The 16478-nt window shown below is 30.8% G+C and overlaps 1 protein-coding gene across 1 annotated transcript in view; it reads left to right on the forward strand.

Annotated features, from left to right (window-relative positions):
- LOC145289474 (uncharacterized) overlaps positions 1-16277 on the forward strand; it is a 75104-nt gene extending 58827 nt beyond the window's left edge. The window contains exons 7-12 of the mRNA XM_080136415.1: positions 2453-2626; positions 4351-4440; positions 5179-5464; positions 10840-10920; positions 13688-13915; positions 15682-16277. Coding sequence (XP_079992541.1) covers positions 2453-2626; positions 4351-4440; positions 5179-5464; positions 10840-10920; positions 13688-13915; positions 15682-15713 — 891 coding nt within the window. The 3' untranslated portion in view covers positions 15714-16277. The remainder of the gene's footprint in view (positions 1-2452; positions 2627-4350; positions 4441-5178; positions 5465-10839; positions 10921-13687; positions 13916-15681) is intronic.
- Positions 16278-16478: the final 201 nt, after the last annotated feature.

Consider the following 16478-nt stretch of genomic DNA (forward strand, 5'->3'; position numbering starts at 1 on the left):
AAAGATGAGCTTTATTCCCTTATGACCGATCGGGATTTCCTCATTAAGAACTAAAAGTTTCACATTTTAGTTTCTGAAGTAACGTCTCGCTTCAAACGTCCGCCTGTCTCTGAGTTTTCTCACTGACCGTCTCTCCTGACTGTCCCTCTGACTGTCTCTGACTCTCTCTCGACCAACTAACTCCCACCTCCTATATTGAGAAATCCATGCATCCCGGCCACGTGAGCAAAATTCACGTGTTTCAACATGCGCGACTTTGCACGTTTCCGACATTGATTTCCCAATAACCTATTTTTCTTGTGTTGTTTACACAAAGGAATTTAACCTACATATCTAATTTATTTAACCATATTTTATTATCCACATTCTTTTAATAATTGAATAGTTTATTTATTATTTATTTCATCCGAATTAACAATTTACTGGACATTCCATTTAAACCTATTGTTCTTTAAAACTTATGTCCAGGGTTCGATTTCTGCTTTCTCTTATTTTCATTTTAACTAATCTCTCTATTTTTATACTTACATGAACAGGGGACAGCCCTTATCATGTAACATCCCTCCCTTCCATATTTCACAAAAAAAATGTATGCATTTTTAACTTTAGTACATTTTTTTATTTTTACAACCACACGGCTAGAAAGATCAGGCTAAAAAACACACACACAAAAAAAAAAATCTCTTTCAGTCAGCCCTTCACGGCCGACTTCACAATTATTTATTTTTTTATAAGATCAGAACCTTTCTGATCTTTGCGGCATTTACTTTTTGGGTGTAGGATATTTACCTATGATACACATCAGCTATTTTCCAGCCACCCATATGCCACAGACTAGAGGTTTTCACCTTTCTCGAAATGGACGACTTCCTTCGTCTCAAAAGTGTTCTGATCTCTCTTTCCGCATGGTTAGTCGTATCAAGTATGGCTTTGTTTTTTTTTTATTCTATAACTATCTCATACGGGACATACCAAAGCTCATATACTTAAATCTTTGTGGTTGGCTTCAGAAGTTTAAGATATACCTTTTTTTCTCTCATACGGATTCACTCGGATTTCCTTGCTTGGATTCTTGAAACTTCGACGAGGATTTAGAAATATCACCCCTAACTAACTAACACGTTTCCTGCGACCAACAACTTAATTGCGCCTAAATTCTATCTAATTGCCCGATTTTTTTGTGATTTTTCTTTTCTCTCACCAGGGCTTCCAAGATCCAGCAGATATATCCCACATTCATGCTTCTCTAAAAAAATACAAGGTTATATCTTTCTTCGTAATCTACGGCATATTTTTGCCTGTCTCTTACTTCATTAAGCTATATGTGATTGCCTCGGGACTACCTCTCATCGGTTTACTGGTCCCCTTAAGAATTTTCGTATTCTTTCCAACGCCTGTTTATTAACTAAGCCAAGACTTACTACTTTGCTTGGAGTCGTTACGTGCAACCAGCTTATTTTAAGCACTTAATTAACCAGGTTCCCAAATTTTTCGTATAGGGGCACTTCTTGTGCTTATCAATCCCTACCAAGTCACTTTTCTTGGAGAAAAATTTTAGGATCTCTAAAAAAAAACAACAAAACCAAATGCTAAAACAAAACATCTTTCTTACGGCTTATCACATCTAAAAACTCTCCAAATACCCGTTTACGTAATTTTAATTCTTGTCCCCCTTCTAAAATTCTAACTGAATCTGTAAGCCAACCATACGTCTTAACTTATTTTCTACTAGATCATTTTAATCTAATGTATATTTACGGATAACTTTGAATTCTTGCTGTGAAAATCATAACATTACATACATAAGACAATTTACAATATTTGTTCAACATCATAAAAACATTTTCAAAAAAAAAATACCTTAATACATTTAAACATTTTGCAACAGTTATAACTTTTTTTTAACAACAAAAAAAAATCATCTGTAACAAACAACAATTCAACAGTCTGTCCAAAACAATTGTCCCTTTTATTTTCAAAAACAAAATAAATGAACACGCAAAAGCCGAAAAGTTCACTATGAACACAAAATACATTTCCAAACAATTTAAACGCTGTTTAAGAAAGTACATGCGACCTTTGAAAAATTCCTGTTTTGATTGACAGATTAAATTCAACAATTCGTCCAAACGATTTAAGGTTTATTGACACGCAAATTCTAGTGAAGATCGATGATTATGGCCAGCGAAAAGTAAATGGTAAGCAACTGTTGCAATAACGCACAATCATTTGCAAATGTTATCGAAAGGGGTGGAAAGTACTGGGAATCTAGAAAACACTTATTGTCACTCAGACTCCAGGGAATATCACCGGTTGTTGTCAGTGAGTATTCTCTGATGATAGACTGTGTGAGAACTCCTAGTGAGTACAATAATAAATTGGATTTTATATATGTTGACCTGTGTTTGTAATGTTTTCAGTTTTTGTTATCAATATGTTTTCTGAATTTCAGAATATTCCATCTATTGTGTCCGGTGATAAATCCGAGGATTCAGAGGAATCAAGCTTGGATGAAGATATCAAAGACTTGCAGAAGTCTTCCACAGTGATGGCGAATTATCTCCTCGAGACCGGCAATTTCGAAAGATTCGAGAACGCTCTTCAAGACATCGTCAAGGTTGGACTGGTGAGTAATTTAATGTGAGAGTAAATGTATGTCGTATCAAGCAGTCTAGGAAAAATGAGGTTCTATCACGAAAGATGTTATGGTGCTTGTCAGAGTTCCCCATATAAAAGCAAAAATATAAAGAAAAATATGTATAGTGAACGTACTCGTGACGGTAAAATATCGTATACTAAATTCACGTAAATTGATCGAGTTGTTTTATTTTTAAATAAGAAAATCAAATTTTATCGGTAAACAACAAGCGATGATCACACGACGCATTTTTTAAAACAGCCTAAAGGAACAAGGAAGATAAATTCAAATAATTCGGACTTGCTAAATTTTGATAAGCTATTCTTAATGTGGGAGAGAGCATTTGAAAAACTCAAATTGGATTTAAAATGTTTTGTTGTTTGTGTTTTTGTAAAACCATTAATTGATTAATTTACGTAATTTTTGGTGTAAAATGTTTTACGAACAACATACAGAGTTTTCTTCTTTTTTTTAATACAGAAGGAATTCCAGATAAACGTCGGTTTACTCATTCTAGTAAGACCGACCTTCTCCGTACGTTATATGGACTGGGCAAATACAAAAGTACTCAATCTGTATTTTTTGCAATTAAAATTTATGGGATTGTTCAGTAGACTGCTAGATCCACTGAGAATAGATGATTTTATAGAGCGAGAACGTTTACATTTTATGCCAATTTCTATAGAAAATGTGATTGTTTTAATATCTCATCCTACATACGATTTAAATTATGATTAAGATTGTATTTTGAAACTTTTTTCCGAGAGAGTGTATCGCTCGAGACACGCCACTTTTCTTCTTTTTTTTTTTCATTTTTGTTGTTTTTTTTATTTCTTACGTTAAATTTTGATTTATTTCTTCTTTTTCATTTTTTTTATTTATTTTTTATTTATTTCCTTTTTTTTTCATTCCTCTCTTCAAACTCATATTCTTTTTCAAATTATTTTTTTATTTTATTTTCATTTCGTTTTTGAGTTTCTATTCCTCTTTGTTTCTTCCTAGTTTGCTTCGATTATATTTCATTCTTGAACTTTTCGTGTTCTTCTTGTTCGCTTTCATCTTTAATTTTATATTTCTGTCTTTTTTCTTTATTCTTATGTTGGTTTTAATATCTTTCCCTTTTCATCCATTGTATACTTATCTTTTTTTATTATTTGTTTATTTCATCTTTCCAGTTTTTTGTTTTATTCATTATGTTTTTTCTTCATTTAAAATTTTCTTTTTTTATCTTTTTGTGCTATTCTTTCTTATCTTTTTTTATTATTTATTATTTATTTGATCTTTCATGTTTTTATTTTATTCCTTATGTTTTTTCTTCATTATTTTTTTTTCTTTTTGTGCTATTCTTTCTTTTATCCCTATTTGTCTTTTTATCTTTTCTTTCATACTTTTCTTGCCATTTATTTTTTGCGCTGTTCATATTTTCTTACTTTATTTTTCTGTTAATTTCTTTAGACTTCATCCATTTTATTATATTTGCATTCTTTTATTCTTCATTTTCTTTTTTCCCTGTTTGTTTATCTTTTTTCTTTTCTTTTTATTTCTTTACTGTTTTTTTTTGTGTTTTCCTTCTTTCTATTTTATGCCTCGTATTCTTCATTCTTTTATATTTATTTGCTTCCTTCATCTATTTCTTTTATTCAACTTTATGCATACCCTGTTCTTTGAAATTATTTCCACTAATCCTCTCCGTTTTCTTACCTCTGTCCTAGATGACCGTCAGTGAAGCCAACGAATACGAAAAGATTGTCCTCGCCAAATACGAAAAAATGATGGCGCATCAAAAGATGAAAGAATATCAGGTAAAACACAACAGTTCATTTATAGTTGAAAGTAATTAAATGGTTTTAATAATAATAATTATACCTTCAATCTTTAATTATTAATGTAGCAGTGAAAACGATCAGAGTTCGATTTTTCTGATCGTAGTGTTAAAATCACAAAATCACTCTCAGCCTTCTTGAATGACATTTAGGATTTATATAAATATTAATTTCAACTATATTTTCGCCGCGGTTAACATTGACCGAACGGTTTGTTCCTTGCTAATGGAGTCAGAGATGGCTTCGTGGCCAGTCTCGGAGCTTCCGACCTGCGGTAATTATAACTCCCTGCACTAATGATTTCCGAAAGAATAGAAGACTAGTGTATGTAGGTATTAAAATATATATATATATATATATATATATATATATATATATATATATACATATATATATATATATATATATATATATATATATAAACTCTGTGTATCGCTTTAGTGCAGGTCAATATCTTTTTAATTTTGAAATTGTGATGAAACGCAGAGAAGTTGAATTGAGCATGCTATATTTCCCTAATATTAATTTCATTTCTCGTTTTATAGCAATTTCAAAATTAAAATATATTGACTTGCAATAAAGCGATATGCAGGTTTTAGATAAATACACTATATATATATATATGTATATATATATATATATATATATATATATAAAATAAAAGACGAAACCTTTCTAAATGTTTAAAAAATACTAATTATTTTCCCTTTATTACAGGCTGCCCAGTCTCCTCTTGATTACGCCGAGCGTGACTATGACATCCCTTATCAGATGAACAATGAAATGGAATCCGAAGATGCAGCCGACAATTCCATCAACGCCAGACAGTACATAACCAGACGCCGTGGTATGTTGCCCCCACCTACTCGCGGCTATACTGGCCAAGAATATACCGATTATTCTGACCCTATACAAGCTTATAACGGTTATCCAGAAGTCGACGACACACAGGACAGGAGCCAAGAATGGCTAAATGAACTCGTGGAGCAGGCCAATGGTGCAGGTTAGTGTTAAATGTGACTTGGTTGTAATTTTTAGAATACTCCGAGAATCTTACACACTTGTTTGTTTCCACATTGAGAATTTGGAATGGAAACAGGAATATATATCTACTAGCATGAATGCCCGGCGTTGCCCGGGTGTTGTGAGGTGTATGCTGAGCAAAAAAAAAAAAAAGAAGGTCAATTTTTAAAACTTTGACCCCTATTATGACCCAAGTCTCAGTACCCTGTATATCAAATTTCGAGTCTGTAGACTAAAAGCTGACAGAGTTATTACGTAGGGAAATGTACACAGACAGACACACACCACAGACAGACACGTTCACTTTTATAGATATATAGATTAGCATTTCGGCCCGGCGTTGCCTGAGGGTTTAGAGGTGTAAGTTGAGCAAAAAAAAAAAAGCGGTCAATTTTTTTAATTTGACCCCTATTATGACCCCTTAACATTTATTGTTTTGGGCTCCAATCAAGTTATTAAGTTAGATCAATGTCCAATGAACCTATATTAAAAATTTCAACTGTTTAGACCCCAAATTGTCGGAGGAGTTTCGTAGAGTTCTCAAAGGTCAAATCGTTGAACTTTGACCCCTTAACAGCCAAATTCCTGGGCGAAAACCGAGTGCAAAGATTTTCCCAAATCTTACTACCCTGTGTACCTAATTTCGAGTCTGTAGACTGAATATTGACCGAGTTATTGCGTAGGAAAATGTACACAGACACACAGACACCGACAGACAGACACATTCAGTTTTTTAAATAGATAGATAGATAGATAGATAGATAGATAGATAGATAGATAGATAGATAAATTAGACAAAAATACATACGGATACATAAATATATATGGAAGCAATTTTGTTTTCCCCGTAAACTTTTTACGCAAATATTATGCAAGTATAAATCATGTAAAATATCTGCATCAATACAATTACACGTAATAGTTAACTAAAGATGATCATCCCATAAGAAAACCGAAAAAACTCATAGGGAATTAATTAAAATGAATGTTTAAAAGAATATACAAATTAGATTGATCTTTTTTGCAAGAATATACAAATTATCTAAATAAATAGAAAATAGGATTTTTAATATGAATATCAATACACGCAAAGGAAAACCGAATTTATAGGAGTATAGATAGAAGAAGATAGATAGATAAGATAAAGCTAAACGTCTGTGTGCGTGTGTCTGGTCACGAATAGGCTCCTATATGGTTGACTATTATAGAAAACTGATCGCATATAATGATAGAAGATGTATCGAGACACAGGAATGGGTATGTTTAATCTGGCATAATGATGTGGGGTCTGCGTACGCGCCTGGTTCACCAAGTATGGAAATAAATAATTTAAAAATTTAAAAAAAAAACGTTTACAAGTGTTTTTGATATAGATGTACATAATAATACTTTGATAAGTATGTTTTAACTTAAATACGGATGGTATAATAAAATAATGGGGTCTGCGTTCGTGCCTGGCCTCCATAGAATGGAAATAGGCACAAACTTTAATAAAGACTTTTCATATCTATCTTTGATAATTATGTTTCAGTTTGAAGAAATATGGTATAATAAAATTATGGGGTGTTCGTTCGCGCCTGACCTCCATAGAATGGAACTATGTCACAAAGTTTAACAAGGTTTTTTTTAATATAGATTCACAGAATATTGTGATAAGTGTTTCAGTGTGAACAGGTGTGGTATAATAAATTATGGGGTTTATCTATTTTATTTTTACTTTCATCATATTTTGCTTTGGTTTTAATACCCCTAAATTCGAAACTATCTCTCTACAACACTTCTTTTTCATAACCTATCATACTTTCGTAAATCACAGCTCATTTTCTGTAGGCTGTTTTTGAACCCAGTCAACGACGGGTACTTTTGCTAATATATATACTGAGGTGGTTGTATATATATATATATATATATATATATATATATATATATATATATATATATATATATATATATATATCGTATACTGAGGTGGTTATATATATATATATATTAGACTTGGGTCAGTATGTTATATTAGCTATGGAATTCATGTATGAGCATGACACTTGTGACGCAAAGAAAATAGTTTTTTTTTGACATAACAGAAACATTTCTATGAAAGTATATTAAAATGAAAAATCACGGACGGATCATTCAAACATGAAAAAAAATCTTCCCTATTCGTGTAAACTTACCTATTTTTCCGAATAATCGCTCAAAAATCGAAAATTAAATATTATTTTCCTACAAATCGAACGCCGACGAAAGTCATTTAGCAGCAAAAACGCACATAAACTTACCGATGAGAAATATAAGAATTAAAATCCATATTGGAATACTTCAACCAAGTTATAGAAACTTAAAATCTAAAAAAAAAAATAATAATTAATAACACCTGAAGCAAAAAAAATAAAACCTAAATAAAATAAAACTAATATTGAAACAGATTAGTAAATGTGTCAACAAATTCACTGTTCTCACACAACTATTTTGTATCTAGAAATGTAAACAAAAATAAAAAAGAAGGAAGGAAGGAAGGAAGGAAAAGGAACGGATAGAGAGTAGTAGTAGTAGTAGTAGTAGTAGTAGTGGTAGTAGTAGTAGTCTTGATTTTACTACAATTGTTCTTATGTTTGTCAACGGATTAAAGTTGTTTAGTTGTAAGAAAATAGCGGCAGTATAGTTGCAATAAAGAATAGTGGCAAAACACCCCCACTCTTCACATGTTAAATAATAATTTCGAAATAATAACGTTAATATTTCAGTGCGCAGGTTAAAATCTGCAAAATATACTATTTGTGTTTATTTGTTTACGTTGTTATGGGTTAATGTTTATGCGCGCATGCGCAACCGGATGTCGTAAATCGGAAAGTCGGTTACATCACTCGTTACAAGGTCATTTGAGTTTTATAATTATATATATATATATATATATATATATATATATATATATATATATATATAACTATCCTCAAATTTAATCTTTGTAACCGTATTTATACCGTGCGTATTGCTCGCGGCTTTGTCGTCTAGTGTGAATGTGTGTATATATAATTCGTATGTGCCAGTGTTTATGCATAAAATACACTTTATTTAATTCGGGACAGCGCTTTTAACATTTTTTTTTTGCACATACCTTGTTTCGTTTCCGCTTTTTATTTGTTAGTTGGCACGTTGTAAATGAATTTGTTTCTCCAGAAAATTATATTCGTATATGATATTTATTTACCTTTCTGTGTCCCGCTCGGAGCGATATGTGTCCCTGGAGTTTTTACATTTTCTGTTAGTCGTGTCCACTGAATCAATTCCTTCCTTTCTATTCTGAGCCAACTCCCATTCGTTTTCTAACTCTAACTCTCGAACCGTCTGCTTACGTGTATATATACGTGTTTGTTAACTGACGTGTATATATACCTGTTTGTTAACTGACGTCGCAGGTCAATCTTATTGCTATTGTTTATTATAAATTATTGTTTAATAAATTAAATATTGCATTGCTAAAACCAACATTCGAATCTTAAAATTCAATATAAACAATTATCTCTGTTTAACTTACATTCACATAAATTCCGTTGATAACACACACACACACACACACACACACACACACACACACACACATATATATATATTATATACTGAGGTGGTTGTGTGTGTATGTGTGTATATATATATATGTATGTGTGTATATATATATATATATATCGTATACTGAGGTGGTTGTATATATATATATGTGTGTATTTTTATATATATATAATATATATATATATATATCGTATGCTGAGGTGGTTGTATATATATATATATATATATATATATATATATATATATGTATATATATATATATATATATATATATATATATTACACTACCCGTGACTCTTTGTAAAACATTTAGCACTTCTACAACAATTTCCAATCACAGTGTCATTTCTCGCTTTACTATTTTTACAACCCGCCGTTGCCCAGGTTTCCAATATTTAACAATTAGACATAATTGTTAAGGCAAACGGTATCACACACATCCAGTTAAAACTACTTTAAATGCTTGGATTAGTCAACTTCATTGCTTCATTTAACTGACAAATCTCACAATCGACCTTGTCTAAAGAACCAAAACTCTGCAATCTACATCTATATTAAGAAATGAATATTACGTTTACGTTTTCTTTAGGCAGCTCGCTTTCCTTATTTTGTTCTTTAATCCTAATTATTTACGAGCGTTGTTTCTGACTCAGGAGAAAAAATTGCTGTTTTCCAGTTTGGAATTTATTCATCTAACACTAATTTTGGGTTAGTTTTTGACCTTGAAGTAGTATTTTAAGCCCCTTACAACAGGTGGCTTCATTCATTGTCTGGGACGATTTCCATTAATCAACTCTATAAGCCTGTATAATACTTACATTACATAGCCATCTTATAATTCTTATATAATTTCTCGCCATGCCATGCATATCTTCTACCTTTACAGGCGAGTTTTCTTTATTATACATCATTGATTTTCCCTTTGTCGACAGCAGGAACTTTCTGCTGGTTATTGATGCCGGAAGTTCCTTGAGATCGGTTTCATAAAAACATCAAACTTAACCTTGCCTTTATTAATTTTACTTTTCTACCTTTCTCTGCCAGTGCAGCAAATATTTTTTCTGGCGTGCTAATCAGCTTCTTTGTTGTGACATTCTTTATGACCTCCACGCCCAAAATAATTCTCCCAGCTCCATCCGTTTGATTTTGGGTAAAATACAAACGGAGCTTAAGCAAGTGAATATGGTTTTGTTCTGATTGTTTGGTTTTACGGCATATCAACTTTTTGGGGTTATTTAATGCCGAATCCAGTCGCTTTGGAAATAGGTTTTATGCTTTAAGTTCTTTAGATTTTTAAATATTTAATTTATAATGTTTGGTTTGGCTGTTTTGTTTTACGGCATATCAACACTTTTAGGTTATGTAATGTCGAATCCAGTTATTTAGGTAAAAGTCTGAGTTTCGCAAAGGGAGCAATAAACAATATGAATGTTTGCCGCATTTTAGGACAGGAAGCCATTATCTTCAGGCAGCCTGATCTAGTAGCACAAGTTCATGTGAATATGGCATTTTAAGCATATGCGTTGCTGTCGCAAAAAAGATGGATTTAAAAATCAAAGATGGTTAAAAATAATGTAATTGTTGCTGAAAGCAAAAGCTGCAGTTAGATATTCCAAGATATCGCATGGTAGATGATAACACCATCTGCATATCCGTTTTTATTCCATAACTCACACATCACACCCAGTTGTAATACTTTTCTGAGCGATCTCATATGTATTATTCGATGTTGGAAATGTTGTATTGATGAGTATTATATTTGCTTTCTTCTGTTTTTCTCATATTCAGATAAAAGACAACCTTACAGCGAATTTTACTCGGGAAATACACGGATGCCTGTTGATCAAGACAGAATGCGGAGAATTGTGCGTAAGTAAATATTACATGTTTTGTCATCATACGCCACGCTATCAGTAAACAAGAGCCAGAATATATATATATATATGAATATACATATATATACATATATATATATATATGAATGTATATATATGTATATATATATGAATATATATATATATGTATATATATATGATAGTATATATATGTATATATATATATATATATATGAATGTATATATATATAGTAAGTTATAAAATATATATGGCGATTAAGCTACACTGAATATTCCGCGTTTCAGCCACTCTAGGACTCTTCAGGCTTATGCGCCTAGAGTCCTAGAGTGGATGAAACGCGGAATAATCAGTGTAGCTTAATCGCCATATATATTTTATAACTTACTAACTAGCTCTACCTACGTATTGAGCACTTTTGAAGTAAATACTTAAAGTTTAGGCATAAATTTATACTTTCGTATATTAATTTTATGTGAGAAAATGAAGTAGTTATATATATATATATATATATATATATATATATATATATATATATATATATATATATCCGAAGTAAACATACCAAACCAAAAATGCATGTACCGTGTGATATAAATGCATCTTCGGTTTGGTATGACTACTTCCGATATATATATATATATATATATATATATGCACATATATATATACACATATATATACATATATATATATGCATATATATATACATATATATATATACATATATATATACATATATATATATATATATATATATATATATATCCAATGTTGCTCGACATTGAATGAGGATTAACGAATGTTCACAAGTTCCAATACTTTTATTGTCATCGAAATCAGTAAAAGAGTTCATATTTTTAATCAAATTGATTAATTGCCTTTTATAAAATTAGTTTGTATTTTATAATTGAATTAAAGTTAAAATGTAAAAGTCACGTGTCATGGTTCAGTTGTGATCTAAACAAAAAGATTAATTTCGAACACTCCCCGTTTTATCAAAGAAGCCCCACCCACAAACATACACGCACTGACAAAGTGCTCTTTTTACACATATAGAGATATTTCTCCAAATCAAATATAGCAGAATAAAACCGCTTCCCCAGGTTTGATTTGAATTGATTTTTTTTTTCTGGCGATGGGTTCCTATACATACTATAATAAGTGTGTGTGTTTTTTATGTTTACATTTGATTTTATCTGCATTTTTTCATCAAGTCTTTTTTTCGTTCCACCAAAAAATTACAACTGTTTTTAATGAACATACATCTGTCTCAGATGAGTTGTTTTATTTTCAAATACGAAATTTCGAAATCCGTGTAAGAGGTATATCATTACAAAAATATTATGTGTAGAAATTAAGTATATATTTTTATTCTGAAATGATAACTAATAATGTATATATATATATATATATATATATATATATATATATATATATATATATATATGTATATGTGTGTGTGTATTTATATATGTATAAAGGAACAAACCAAGTTATGTGTTCATCAACGTTTCAAATTTATTGCGAGACGAAACATTGATGAACACATAACCTGTTTTTTGTTCTCTTTTATTTCTATATTTTGTCGTATATATATATATATATATATATATATATATATATATATATATATATATATATATATATATATATATATATACTAGGAGAATATCTGACACAGTAAAGATAAAATTATTATGTCACATACAAAAAAATTATACTATTTTCATGTCCCATAGCAAAGACTAAAATCAATACACAATTAGACTAAACCTTATATCTAGGATCATTATTCTAATCATGGTTGAAAGGCATTACGTGCTTTTGATTAAAATTGTCCAAATTTTTTAGCATTAATCTTAAAGAGTCTCAATGAGTAATTGAAACTCGGAGAATTTAGCTTCATAAATATTAACTTGGGATAAAGATCGTCCCGAGCTGGATGAAAAATACGGACTTAATTGACAGCTCAATCTTTATGATAGATTTTGCTTCCCTCAGAATATGATTAATAGAAAAAATACAGTTCATGTATTTTATACATAACGGACAAAACATATAATTCTAAACATTTTTTCGAGGAAAATACATTTTATATTAAATCAAAAAGGTAATAGAAACATTAAAATTAGCCGATATATACGACACGTCGGTCGGTCGGTCTCTCTCTCTCTCTCTCTCTCTCTCTCTCTCTCTCTCTGTGTGTTCTAACATTTCAGTTGTATTTTAAACTATCTTGTGAAAAACACACGGATTGAAGAAACCATATGCATAGAGATTTCTGAACACATCATATTTGTTTATTTGTTTACCTACAAAAAATATATGCGATTTTCTAAGGAGAAATATTTTCCGTAATCTTCAAAGTTGAATTATTTCGGAAAATTAAAAGAATAGGTTTATTTTTTATTTTGTTGGCTTTTTCGCGTTATTTTAAAAATCAACAAAAAACCGACACATATATATGTGTGTGTGTATGTGTGTGTTTGTGTGTATGCATATATGTATGTGTGTGTTTGTGTGTGTGTTTGTGTGTGTGTGTGCGTGTGTATGTGTATATATATATTGATTTGGAAATATATTTTAATAATTAAGCTACACGTAGGCGTCTGCGTTTCATGCCTACAGACACTAAATGTTATGATTTCCTGTAGGAGTGAAAAACACACGTCTCTGCGTAGCTTGATTGCATCTCATTAGTTTCGATTCTTTTAAATAATGTTTGCATAGTATACCAACAATTATTATTGTAAGATTGTTGTTTTCCTTTTTGCTGCAGAAGAGATCTTTGATTCCGACGATTTTCCGAAGACCTTTTCGCCTCTAGACTCGCCTAGGGAAATGGAAAATTACGATGGTGAAGTCAAGATGGTGCCAGACTCTGCGGAAGGTTACGAGGATAACTTGTCTGAAGAACCGGCTCTAAAGGCTTTGGCCAAGATGAATACGCCGGCAGCGAGGCAAGTTGTCGTCAAATCGCCAGCAAAACACCCCGCGAAGAAACAGAGTGAGTTTAATTTTTGTATCCTTGTTATATCTAATGTTTTGTACTCTGACCAAATGCGAATATGTGGTTTACTCCCCCGTAGTGTAGAATTAATGCTGCATTTAATGTCTTTTTTTGAGCAGCTTGATAAATATTCATGCACATGAAATGAAGTAATATACGTCTTATTTACAATGAAATGAGGTAGGTTGCTTGCGTCATTGTCTCGTATGTACTGTTTACGGGGAATGAAACGTTAACGCCTTAGTGTAGCTAAATTGTCATAATATATTTCATATTAATACAACAAACTCTGCTCACGTTTTGAGCACTATTACAGTAAATACTGATTTTATGTAAAGTATATTATCATTTTATAATATGTGGATATAACTTAAATAATAATACACACGGACATACAAACACAAACACACACATCTATCTATCTATCTATCTCCCTCCCCTCTCTCTCTCGCTCTCTCTCTCTCTCTATATATATATATATATATATATATATATATATATATATATATACATTTACCAATTAAAATAAAAGTTATCCAATGTTTATATATATTGAAAATAACACATTTTTTTAAAGATAGACCTAAAAAAAGCTTTGTAAATTATTAATGTATCGGATTGCCAATGTGTAAGAACTGTTCATCACATGTTCAGATCCATATAGACTTTGGTTTTATGCACATCTTTCCGCACTGAGAAGTTGCCTAGCTGTTATAATGATTATCGAGAACAATTATATACTTAAATATCAGTAATAGTTCGAACCAATCGTATGCAACTATCTCTTATAAAACTGTATTTTTACTAAAGTACATATTACAAATATGTGTATTCTCCTAGTGAAAGTTTGCATTATAATATATATATATACGAAATAAAATGGAGGTGGAAGGACCTGGATACTCAACGTTTCGCCCGATTTATGCGGGCTTCTTCAAGAGGGATGGTCATTCCTCTTGAAGAAGCCCGCATAAATCGGGCGAAACGTTGAGTATCCAGGTCCTTCCACCTCCATTTTATTTCATATCGTCGGATTTAATCCAGCTCAACAATCATATATATATATATATATATATATATATATATATATATATATATATATTAATATATATATCATTATAATATTATATATATTAATATATATATATATATATATATATATATATATATATATATATATATATATATTAATAATGATGAGCTGTGAAACAGTGAAACAGTACTGTATGTGGATGACTATAATGCTCCTCATCTTGAGTTGAGCATATTGGAAAGTGATACACGAATCGAGCTTAGTTATTTCGGACGATGTCAAAACATCGTTAAACTCATGACTCGTTCAGCAGCCGCCGATATCTTAATGGTTAGGAGCCTTGACTGTCGTACAGACGGTCGGGTTTCAATCCTGGCTGCAGGTAGTTGCCTGTCTAGCCGCACTGATGAGCTGTGAAACAGCGAAACAGTACTTTATGTGGGTAACTATATATATATATATATATATATATATATATATATATATATATAACCGATGAAATAGAAAAGTAAACAAACCACAAAATATAAAAGAGAAAGCCACCCTTAAAAATAAAATGAATATTTCGTTTCTTTATTGATAGAAACATTTTTCGAGTCAAACAAAGATGGCATTTTCATACTTTTAATAGCAGAGATTAATTATAATTTTACTTTCCTTATAAATTTTTTTGTATTTATATTGTTATATTCAATCTAGTATATATATTTTTTATGTTTTCTCTTTTTAGCCGCCACAGATAAAAAGAAGAAGTCGGCTTAAACTCTCCGCCCTCCGAGGGTAGAGAAATGTGACTGTAAGGAGGGTTCATTTTATTTATTCGTATTTATTCTCGCTACTGACCTTGCAGCCAGACAGCGAATTGACATCATGGGACTATCGCCTACAACATCCTCATCATTCCCAAGAACACCAGAAACCAATAAAAGTAACAGGAAACACTAACAGCAGCACTTCTACTAATAACCATTCCAATATCTGAAAGAGGACAACACAGAGTTGCAAATACGGTATAATAGAAAAGAAGACAAGTTGATGAACATTGACTGACAGTTTGTTTTTTTTCTTCAATGTTACTTCTTTTATTCTTTTATTTATTAACTTTAAACATTATTGTCTTGTCCGGTGAATTCTCCGAAGGATTCTCAGTTGATTTGAGTTGTATGAAACGAAGCAAAACGACTTTGAACTTAAGAACAGAGAATCTACTGGCTCGAACAGCCATCCATATACAAAACCTATATTGTGGAATTCGATATATATAAGTATATATATATATATATATATATATATATATATATATATATATATATATATATATATATATATATACAAAATGGTAACGTGAAAAAGCCAAAAAAATAAAAAATAAAACTATTTTTTTAATTTTTCAAAATTATGAAAAAACAATAAAAAAATTAAATAAAAACGAAAAAGAAATTAAAAAAAAACTATGAGTAACAGAAGAGAAATAATGAAAGCAAAAAAAAAAAAACGAACAACTACAAAACTGAAACAAAAAAAAAA

This window comes from Euprymna scolopes, chromosome 2 (assembly GCF_053919585.1).
Source record: "Euprymna scolopes isolate OS-2025 chromosome 2, ASM5391958v1, whole genome shotgun sequence".
Lineage (NCBI taxonomy): Eukaryota > Metazoa > Mollusca > Cephalopoda > Sepiida > Sepiolidae > Euprymna > Euprymna scolopes.